Here is a 12,187-nt window from a genome sequence, read left to right as displayed (position 1 = left end):
CAATTTCCAAGTTGACACAACATTCAAAAGAAGAAAAGAAAGGAAAAAAACCTAGTTTCTTGATCTTTAAATAGAAAAAAAAATTTAGGGAAACTTTCGACTCATCTCGGCATCAATCTAGACTGTATAAGAATCCTCAAATTTGACTCTCGGGTTTGCATATATTTATTTTATGCCACAGAAGACACACTGCACATTTAATACTAACTCAATAAGATAAAATGTTGTAGTAGGAGGATAGAAAATTACATGAACCGTACCTTATGTTGGTGTAAAACAGCTGACAATCTCCGAAACAGATCTTCTGCTTTGCTGAAAATAGTCAGAAATCCACTGGCATTTCTATCAATCATAATAGAAAAAATAGATTCATCTCCTGCTTCACCCACTCCCTTAAATTGATTAGGAATGCCGATGAATCTCTTCATTTCTCTGTAATATTTAGCCCGGATTTCTTCAAAAGGAGGCCTGAATTGTAAACGTCCTTGTCTGTGAGCAAATAAATAACTGTAAAATATATATTGCTGGAAAATTACAGATTGAAAATTAAAGTGGGTTTTAAAAAATCTTACTTGTATATTAAGTCTATATTTATTTCTGGCAAATTTTCATTAAGTGCTTCTAAGCCCATCTGATACTGATGCTCCAGAGCTTTGTACAGTTGATGATTCCAGTGCTGTTTCCACGCATGCATGTCACTTGCTTGGAATCCCTAATATATTATATGCACATTTTTTTGTTTAATAATTTGGTGGTAGAATGAGTTTTTGTTTAATGCTTTCATATCACATTTAGTAAAATAAGCCAAAAAACCCTAATCTTAAATATCTTAAAACATGTAATGCCTTAATTGCTACTTTTAATGTATAAAGTCAAATGTGAAAATCTCTAATATCCATGCTTATAAAGAGTACATTAAAAGGTCAGTTAAAATCAGGTTAATAGAAATGTATTTTATATATGGACTTTATTTTATGATCCTAAAAACAACAATAGGAACAATGGTTTATTTATAAATTTATCAATCCTTTTTCAAAAATTCCCATCAAGTATAATGCTTCCTTCCACTCCCTTCCCACTCCCTAAATAATCCATTATACATTTAAAAACATGATAAATTTGGAGTTGCTGTCATGGCTCAGCAGTAATGAATCCAACTAGTATTCGTGAGGACATGGGTTCAATCCCTGGCCTCACTCAGTGGGTTAAGGATCCCATGTTACTGTGAGCTGTGGTGAAAATCACAGATGTGGCTCTGATCTGACATTGCTGTGGCTATGGCATAGGCCTATACCTGCAGCTCTGATTCGAGCCCAGCCTGGGAACTTGCATATGCTGTGGGTGCAGCCCTAAAAAATAAAATAAAATAAAAATAAAAATAAATAAAAATAAAACATGATAAATTTAAAATATGAGAATGCTCAGAATAGTCTGCATACTTTTTGCTTCATATAACCATAAATATGCCAATTCTAATACTTTAATTTTTATTTCTTCTTAAAGTTCTAAGAATTGAAAAATACATGTAAATATGGAAGATACCTACCTCATATTCCACTAAGATCCCATTACCAGCTGCTAGGTAGACTCTCTAATAACTAATTTTACATAGATCATCTCATATCAAAATGTACATGGAACTGACATTTTACCATTAAAAAAAAGAAAAAATTCTGAAACAGAGTTATTTCAATCATTAGGCTTCTGCCTAAAATTTGTCACAACAGATGTAACAATCGTCTTAAAAAAAACTAACAAATGATCCATATTTTAGCACCAAGTCAGAAAAACTATGAAGTCTAAATCTGGCATTTCATAAGACAAATAGGAACTTAGTCTTACATTTGTAAGTGTAAATGCATTGCTAATTTATAGTCTTTATATATAATTTAGTTGAATTCTAAAATTTATGAGGAATTCATTAATGAAGATTTACAGACAACTTTACGAATTTTTCATTAATTCAAATATTCACATTCTGAAAAGGCATATTTCCAAGTGCAGACACAAAGTAAAACACTCTTTACCTGTGCTTCTACACTTGCTAAGCCAGTTCTCAATTCTTGTAACCCATCTTTCCACCGCTGCTGCTGTCGAAGCAAATCAATGTTCATAAGACCTACCACCTGTTAAAAATTAGAATATCATAATTTCAGTGGAAAAATCTTACAGGTACCACCTTACCCAAGTGATCAAGGTTAACTCAACCTCAATAAGATGTATCAATACCTGATCAATGCACTGAGAAAGGAAAACATCACTTACGTGGTATTTCTGTCAAAATTGTATCTTTCCAATCTAATAATGACGAATCATCATAAAAAACCAAATTGAGAGACGTTCTACAAAATAACTAGCCAGTATTCATCAAAAGTATCAAGGTTATGCAAAATAAGGTAAGACTGAGGAGAAGGAGACTACAGCGCCTCAACAACTAAATGCAAAATGGGACCCTGGATTGGACCATGGAGAAGAAAAAAGAATATCAGTGGAAAAAGTAGTCAAATTAGTCAAATTTAAAAGAGTCTACTTTATAGTTTTGATAACAGTACTACATTTACATAAGTTGTTATGGGAGAGTGGGGTAAAGAGCAAGTGTGAATTCTTTATACTATTTTTGCAATTTTAAGTCTCAAATTATCCCCAAATAAGAAGTTATCTAAAATTATATCCAAATTAATTTTAAATAGTATTATATCATAGCTTATTCATATTTATAAATAAAACATACCTTTTCACAAAATGTAGTGTGCCATTTTCTCAGTTTTCTATTTTCAGTGGCAAGTCGTTCAGCAGCATTTTGGAGTTTTTGGATGTAGCCTTCTAATTCTTTAGGATTATCCCAAGTAATCTGTGACTTTCCCCCACTTCCTGCTTTTGAATTCTAAGGTACAACAAATGACATTTAATATTTAAATACATTTATTTTTTCAAAAAGATTCAATATTCTACATCACCAGTCCAATTATCGCTAACACTGACCTGTGCTAAAAGAGCACACAATAATTTTTTCTTTTTATAAATGATAAGCATTCTCTCTCTTATAAATAAAAGTTCTCTCTCTTATAAATAAAAAACCTTATATAGGAGTTCCCATAGAGGCTCATCAGGTAAAGAACACAACATAGTGTCCATGAGGATGAGGGTCTGATCCCTGGCCTCGCTCAGTGGGTTAAGGATCCATAGTTACCACAAGCTGCAGTGTAGGTCGCAGATGCAGCTCAGATCCAGGGCTGCTGTGGCTGTGGCATAGGCCAGAAGCTGAAGCTCTCATTCTACCCCTAGCCAGGGAACTTCCGTATGTCACAGGTGCAACATAAAAAGAAAAATAAAAAAAGCAAAAATGAAAAATGCTGGACATAACACAACAAACATGGGAAGACTGGAAAATAGAAATAAAAAGAAAAAAGGTAGAAAGCCTAGAAACCCTGGGAATTGAGAAAAAATACCCCTGGGTTTTCCTAATGTCTCCCATATTCCAGGGCAGGACACTGGAGAAGCCTCCAACCTGGAACCACTCCCAGAGACAGACCAAAAAAAACTCCAAGAAAAGCCTCTTCCCTCTAGCCAAAGGATCAGGAAAAGAGTGGCCTAAGGACAGAAAATATTTTTAGCAATATTCACCCTACTCCAACCAAAAACCAATAAAAACCCACCCTCTTCTGCAGCTTCAATGGGACCATGAAGAGAGCTAATCTTCCATCCCTTGCTCGTGTTGGTGGGGCTTAATAGGGAGCAGAACCACCTATGCTGCAACACTATGCTGCAACAGAACCATGTGAATCAGCACTCCACATCCTCCCAACCATGTGAACAGGGCCTAGGAGGAAGCTAGGATTACATTCTGCTTGGAGGCAGCAAGACATTGCCAGTTGGCATCCCACTTTCATGGGAATGTTCAGTAGGACAAAGGGGAGCACTAAACTTCCAATCCACTCATCTGAAACAAGTAAGTGCAAATCAGTGTTCCACTTTGGGCAGGATGGCATCTGCAGAGCCCAGAAGAAATGTAAAAATATACATTAACCCTGTCTTCATGCTATACCTCATTATTTCAGAGAAAAAAAAACGTGTCACTTAGAAAGAAACAAAAATTCTAATGGCAGCAGATTTCTCAGCTGAAGCCATGAGAGCCAAGAGAAAGTGGAACACTATTTTTAAGTGCTAAAAGAAGACAACTTTGAACTATGAATTATATCTGGTGAAAATATCCTTTAGGAATGTGTGAAAATAAAAACAGTCTCAGACAAAGGAAAACTAAGAGAATTTGTCACTAGCAAACCTACTCTTAGAGCATGGCCAAAAGATATATTCTCAACAAGAAGGAATGATTTTTTTAAAAAAAGCATTTCCACAATACTATCTAAGGCAATCTACAGATTCAATGCAATCCTTATCAAATTAACAATTACATTCTTTACAGAACTAGAACAAAATATTCTAAAATCTGTATGGAAACTTTTATAAAAGACCTCAAACAGCCAAAGCAATAGTGAAAAGAAAAAAATGGAACTGGAGGAATCAGGCTCCCTGCCTTCAGACTATAGTACAAAACCACAGTCATCCAATAGCATGGTACTGATGCAAAAACAGAAATAACAATCAATGGAACAGGATAGAAAGCCCAGAAATAAACCCAAGCACCTATGGTCAACTAATCTATATGACAAATGAGGCAAGAAAGACAGACTCTTCAATAAGCGGTGCTGGGAAAACTGGACAACTGCATGTAAAAGAATGAAATTAGAACATTCTCCAACACCATACACAAAAATAAACTCAAAATGGATTACAGACCTAAATGTAAGGCCAGATTCTATAAAACTCCTAGAGGAAAACAGAAGCAGAACGCTCTTTGACATAAATCATAACAACATTTGTTTGATCCACCTCCTAAAGTAATGACAATAACTACAAAAAATAAACTAATGAGACCTAATTAAACTTGAAAGCTGCACAGCAAAAGACACCATTAAAAAAATGAAAAGACAGAAGTTCCTGTCATGGCTCAGTGGTAACGAACCCAACTAGTATCCATGAGGATGTGGGTTTGATCTCTAGCCTGGCCCAGTGGGTTAAAGGATCCAGCATTGCCATGAGCTGTGGTGTAGGTTGTAGATGTGGTTTGGATCCCCCATTGCTGTGGCTGTGGTGCAGGCCAGCAGCTATAGCTCTGATCCAACCCCTAGCCTGGGAACATATGCCGAGGATGTGGCCTTAAAAAGACAAAAATGAAAAGACAACCCATAGAATGGGAGAAAATCTTCCCAAATGATTCAGCCAACAAGGGTTTGATCTCCAAATATGAAAACAACTCATACAACCCACCACCAACAACAACAAAAAAAAACCCGATAGAAAAATGGGCAGAAGACCTAAATAGACATTTCTCCAAAGAATACACACAGATGGTCAGCAGGCATGTGATAAAAATGCTGTGTCATTAATTATCAGAGAAATGCAAATCAAGATTACAATGAGGCACCACCTCACACCAGTTAGAGTGGCCATGATTAACAAGTCAATAAACAACAAATTCTAGAGAGGATGTGGAGAAAAGGGAACCTTTCTGCACTCTTGGTGGGAATGTAAATTGGTACAACTACTATGGAAAAGTACCTATAGAGGTACTTCAGAAAACTAAATATAGAACTGCCATATGATCACAATCCCACTCCTGGGCATATATCAGGACAAAACTTTCATTCAAAAAGTTACATGACCTCCTATGTTCACTGCAGCAATATTCACAACAGCCAAGACATGGAAACAACCCAAACGTCCACTGACAGATGAAGGGATTAAGAAGAAGTGGTATATATACACAATGGAATACTACTTAGCCATAAAAAAGAACAAAATAATGCCATTTGCAGCAACATGGATGCAACCAGACACTCTCACACTAAGTGAAGTAAGTCAAAAAGAGAAAGACAAACACCATATGATATCACTTATATATCGCAAACGACCTATCTACAAAATAGAAACAGATCATGGACATGGAGGGCAGCCTTGTGTTTGCCAGAGGGTGGGGGGAGAGAGGGGGACTGACAGGGAGTTTGGGGTTAGTAGATGCAGACTGTTACATTTAAAACAAATGGGTAATGGGGTCCTACTGTACAGCACAGGGAATTGTGTCCAGTCTCTTGGGTTTGGAAAAAAAAAAAAAGAATGCATCTGTATGGGTGGCTATGTCACTTTTGCTGTATAGTAGAAATTGAAGGAACAATGTAAATAATTATATCTTAACAATAATTTTTTTGATTAAAAAAATAAAAAGTGTGAGACTTCAGAAAGGAAAAAAGAACATTGGGATGAGAAAAACAAAACATAAATGATACTCCTTGAGTTTCTTAAATCATATTTGATGACTGAAGCAAATGCCATCTGAGGCAGTGTTCTATGTACGCAGAGGATACTGAATGCTTCAGACAAATACATAAAAGTAAAGAAAGTAAAGAGATGTAACAAGAAGTAAGATTTTTATACTTCACTTGAACTGCTAAGATACTCACTTAAATGTAAAGTCATAGCAAGCCTCTGGCACAGAACAGACCCCCAATAAATAGCTAATGAATGAAGGAAACTACACAATACAGTAAATTCAATGGAAATCTCTATGATCAGTTTAAAAAGTATTTACTGAGTAATTACTACAGACTACTTACTGCTCTGTTGTTAGAGTAAAAAAAGTAAATACAGTCCCTGCTCTGCAATATAGAGTGGTCAGCAGAGTATAAAGAACTTCAGTGTTCTTTCCCCTTCTATCTTGCTTTTTATCCCCTACTATGTCTCATTATATTTACTTCTCAGAACCCAACTCCTCAAAAGTTTTCTCTTTAGAAATATCAGCAGATGTGATTTTGAATATATTTATTAGAGAAGAAAAGGTTCTTAAACACTTAGATTTAAAATATTATGTATTAGGTAGAAAAGGTCATAAATAGTATATCAATCCATTTTCAAAAAGTACACTTATAAATGTGCATAGAAAAAAAAGCTTAAAAGGATATACACCAGACTGGTGAGAATGGCCACCTCTTGGTTGTACAATCATAAAACATGTATTTCTTTTTATGGCTTTTGGCTTTTCTCCTTTTAGGGTCACACCAGGAGCATATGGAGGTTCCCAGGCTAGGGGTCTAATCGGAGCTACAGCTGCCAGCCTACTCCAGAGCCACAGCAACGCCAGATCCGAGCTGCATCTGCGACCCACACCACAGCTCACAGCAATGTCAGATCCTTAACCCACTGAGCAAGGCCAGGGATCAAACCCGCAACCTCATGGTTCCTAGTCGGATTCGTTTCCACTGCTCCATGACAGCAACTCCTAAAACATATTTTTCTTTACCTATATTTATTAAACTTTTCATCATAAACTCATATTGCGCTTTGGCAGTAAGAAAAAAATTTTTAATAACATCTATAATAAGTAAAGTTTAAGCCTGAGAACCAGTGTGCAGATAAGAGTTAACTTAGGTCTGACTGCTATCCCTTAAAAGGTCTGCTTAAAAGACTGGCAATAGCTGGCATTAGACGGCATCTGAGAACTTGGATTTCAGAAGAGTTCTCACCATTCTAACTTTGAAGAGTGTCTCACTGTACCTAAACAATATGGTTTATGCTAAACACTTGACTGCCTTCTAGGATTCTGGGATTGTGATACACAGTAGGCAAAAGATTCTGACATAACCAGTCCCCAGTAAAAGCCTGGACTCTGAGTCACTAATGATCTTTCCTATTAAGACAGCATTTCACATGCACTACAACTTGCTGGAGGACTTAAGCTTGCCCTGGATTTCACTGAGAAAGGAATTCTTGAAAGCTTATACCTGATTCCCCTAGGACTTCATGTACCTTTCCCTTTGATGATTTTGCTTTGCATCCTCTCACTGTAATAAATCATAAATAAATCAGCCATAATTACAACTATACCCTGAGTCCAATAAGTCCTATAAGTCCTCCGAGTAAACCACCGAATCTGGGGGTAGCCTTGAGAACCATGATACAACTAACTATCCACTTTAAAATAAACAGAAGAACAAAAGGGTATATTCCTCTTCTATTTATTTTTTAAAATATTTTGTATCTATGAAAACTAAAAAGGTAGCTTTCAAAAAGTAAGCAGTCACAGGCTAACAGTTTAAAACTAGCGTTGGTTTTCCTAATTTCATATGTGTAGATATTTAAAGCATAAAGAACAAATAAAACTTAAATTATAAAAATTAGGAGATGATGGAAAAACACTACAGTCTTATGCATAAGGACCTCACATTTTAGTTAATAAGTGTAGTAGCTTACAAACTTGTATACTATATAAATATGTAAATTCAATTGATGAAAATCAGTACCAAAATATTTGAAATATTATAACCATTTAAATTTACAACTGTTGGGAGTTCCCATGGTGGCTCAGTGGGTTAACAAACCTGACTAGCACTCATGAGGACACAGGTTTGATACCTGGCCTCCCTCAGTAGATTAAGGATCTGGCGTTACTGTGAGCTGTGGTGAAGGTCGCAGATGCAGCTGGGATTCCACGTTGCTGTGGCTCTGGCAAAGGCCGGCATGTACAGCTCCAATTGGACCCCTAGTCTGAGAACTGTATGCTCTGGGTGCAGTCTTAAAAAAAAATAAATAAATAAATAAATAAAGACAAAAAAATTAATTTACACTTGTAAAAAATATTACTTGTTAAGAATGAGGAAGTCATTGGGAAGCAAAATAAAACCTTAGATCAATGGCTATGCTAAACTAAAGGGTATACTAAAAAACTAAGAAATAAGAACAGGAGTTCCTGTCGTGGCGCAGTGGTTAACGAATCCGACTAGGAACCATGAGGTTGTGGGTTCGGTCCCTGCCCTTGCTCAGTGAGTTAACGATCCAGCATTGCTGTGAGCTGTGGTGTAGGTTGCAGACGCGGATCGGATCCTGCGTTGCTGTGGCTCTGGCATAGGCCGGGGGCTACAGCTCCAATTCGACCCCTAGCCTGGGAACCTCCATATGCCGCGAGAGCGGACCAAAGAAATAGCAAAAAGACAAAAAAAAAAGAAATAAGAACAATACACATGTAAAATCTAATCATAATAACAAAAAAGTCCATTTACCTTAATTATGTGTTCAAACGCTAAGGCAGACTGTAGCATCATTGGTCTTTGACTTTGAATCATTTGTTGATCTATAGAATTGTAAAAATGTGCCACCTACAAAGTACAATTCCAATTAGCAATAATTAGCAACAAACAGCACATTTAATTTTAAATTTTTCCTCACTTTTAATTATTTACATATTTAATTATACATTTAATTAATTATAACATCTAATTAATGTATAAATACTAAGTCTTCTCAATTCTGAGTTTAACAAAAATTATTTTTCATCTCTAATGGAGCATTTTTGCACTATTAACATACAAAAGCAACAAGTATAAGTAAGTGCCTGAGTTCTTATTAATTTGCCAATTCATGTTCTGGGGATGATTAAACAAAAACTATAAAACCTAGTCTTGGAATCAAAAAGTTTATAGTCCCATAGGGAACACAGAGGAAATGAGTAAAGCATGTGAAGTGCTAACAAACTGAACTCTTTATTCTTGCAACTCCCCAAACCTACTTCTTCCTTTTGCAGTATATAACACAATGATTTATCCATTTCTCAAACCAAAAAAATCTTTGAAATATCTTTAACTCTTTTGTCATATTCCCCATCAGTGGAAGTCTATCAACCATATCTTAAAGCATATACTGCATACAACTACTTCACCCACCTCCATCAATCCCACCCCAAACCAAGCTCCCTCATCTCTTAGCAAGACCAGTACAACAAGATCTAACTGGTCTCCCTGTTTCCAGTTGTAGCCCTATGGTCTATTCAAAGCATTCAAAGTACCCAGATAGTCCTTTTTAAACTTAAATCATATCATATATTTTGCCTACTCAAAGCTTTCAAATGATTCCCTAATATATTTGAGTATAAAATGCAAAATCCCCAAATTCTTACCTAAAACCTTAATGATTTCTCAACACACTTAAGAAGGAAATCCAAGAGCTCCTGTTGCAGCTCAGCAGTAACAAACCTGACTAGTATCCATGAGAATGCAGGTTCAATCCTTGGCTTTGCTCAGTGGATTAAGGATCCAGCGTTTCAGTGGCTGTGGTGTAGGCCAGCAGCTGCAGCTCCAATTCAATCTCTAGCCAGGAACTTCCATATGCCATGGCTTTGGCCCTAATAAACAGAAAAAATAGAGAGAGAGATACCTACAAGGTGTAGTGGTGGACAAAAGAGGACACTGCCAACCCTGCCAGGGGAAAAGGAGAGGTTCAGGGAAAATCATGAGGATACTGTGGAGTGAGTCTAAAGAGACTGTCTTAATTTTTGTATCCTCAACATGTTGCAAAATTCTTGGCACAAGTAGGTGCTTGAAAAATATTTCTTAATTAATTTTATAGAAAAGTCACTTATTTCCACTAAGATGAATAAAAATATATTTATTTGATAGGGGATACCCACACTACATACTCTGTATCATAATAATAATCCCAGAAAAAGTCAAATCAGGAGAACTAGAAGCAAAATAATACATGTAACAATATAGCCATACTGCTGTCTACTCAACATCCTACTTCTTACTCCCTGTTCCAACTACAGATGTGCTTAGAAGTAAAGATTCATATAACGGATTCTCGCAGTTGTTCATCCAGGGGTAGATACAAATACTACATAACCATTCGGACATCTTTGGAGCTTTTACTATGTTAGACTAAACACTTAGGATATAGAAGTGAGCAAGCCTCTCTTCTTTTGAATGTATAATCCCTCTGTCCAAAACCAATACTCACTCTATGTTGTGCCCCTGAGAATACATATGTATACTCTTCCAGACTCACATTCAACATCATCCCTCTGTAAAGATTTACCTGATACTACCTCTACCTCACCCTGGAAAATAATTGAAAATTCCAACCTCTATGTTTTCACAAGATTTTCTAAACATTTAACTAATAGTATAGTACTCATTAAATACTGTATCTATTTGTTCATATAGCTGCTATCACCATATGTACTGAAATGGAATAAACATGGGCTCTGGAGTCAGAGAAACTTGGTATCAAATCCTAGCTTCATAACTTATTAGCTAGGTGACACTGGGAAAAGTAGATTACAAATCTGACTCCCAATTAAAGCAGATAAAAATGGGAGATTAACTGAAATAACACAAATAAGGTATCTACCAGAAGGCCTGATATTTAGTGAGAATGCAATGTTTAGTTTGCTTTCTCTCACTAAACCAGTGGTTCTCAACTATTGCTGATTTGCACCCAAGAGGATATTTGGCAATGTCTGGAGATATTTTCGATTGTTAGGACTAGGCAGGTGCTAATGTCCAAGAATTTTGCTCAACATCCTACAGTGCCCAGGACATTCCTCTACAAAAACAAAGTGGTCCAAAATATCAAAAGTGCCGAGGCTGGAGAAAACTTTTACCAGAGGATGATAGGAATATATTCATTTTTATATCCTCACTGCACCATGCCTGGCAGTACAGGTGCTCAGGGAATCTTTGTTGAATAAATGAATAAATGAGAGACCAAATATACAAGACACTATTCCTGCCCTAAAAGATCAATTAATCAAGTGAGAAATGACAAAAAACTCTAATACCATACAGAAGTGTTCTAAGAGTGATTTGCATACTGCACACAAAATAAGAAACAATCAATTAAAAAAAAGACACAAATAAAGAGACTTTTTAGTTGAAAGCTAGAGAATAACTTTGAATTTTCCAGTCAGTGGGAACAGATATCAATGCACAGAGACAAGTTCAGAGAAGAGCAAAGTTTGATTATTACTGAAGCACAGGGTACAAGAGGAGGACAGAATATAGAGGTGAAAGCCACAACCAGTGAGATTAGTTAATGCATGATTAATAAGGGCCTTATATACCACGGTAAAGAGAGAGACAATGAGGAAACAATAGTTGGTTTTAAACAAGTAAATGACTTGATGGCAATACATGGAATGGACAGATTGAGGAAATGACCAAAAACAAAGATCAATCCATCAGCTGGGTCTTTTTCTAAGAACTGGCCCCTAAAAGGCCGGCAGAGGACTCTTGATTAGAAAGCCCTTTAAAACTCATGCTAGTAACATGAAAGAAAGAAAAAAGAGAAAAAATATTCTATT

General features: G+C 36.2%; 1 protein-coding gene across 1 annotated transcript in view; it reads right to left on the bottom strand.

The window, feature by feature from the left end:
* Window positions 1-12,187, bottom strand: part of DYNC2H1 (dynein cytoplasmic 2 heavy chain 1) — a 306,581-nt gene that overhangs the window by 272,926 nt on the left and 21,468 nt on the right. The window contains exons 13-17 of the mRNA XM_047752686.1: window positions 9,111-9,206; window positions 2,732-2,884; window positions 2,028-2,126; window positions 573-712; window positions 261-489 (exon numbers count right to left, since the gene is read on the bottom strand). Coding sequence (XP_047608642.1) covers window positions 261-489; window positions 573-712; window positions 2,028-2,126; window positions 2,732-2,884; window positions 9,111-9,206 — 717 coding nt within the window. The remainder of the gene's footprint in view (window positions 1-260; window positions 490-572; window positions 713-2,027; window positions 2,127-2,731; window positions 2,885-9,110; window positions 9,207-12,187) is intronic.

This window comes from Phacochoerus africanus, chromosome 11, assembly GCF_016906955.1.
Source record: "Phacochoerus africanus isolate WHEZ1 chromosome 11, ROS_Pafr_v1, whole genome shotgun sequence".
Taxonomy (NCBI): Eukaryota; Metazoa; Chordata; class Mammalia; order Artiodactyla; family Suidae; genus Phacochoerus; species Phacochoerus africanus.
The sequence above is the reverse complement of the archived record's forward strand: the minus strand, read 5'-3'. Positions and strand labels throughout refer to the sequence as shown.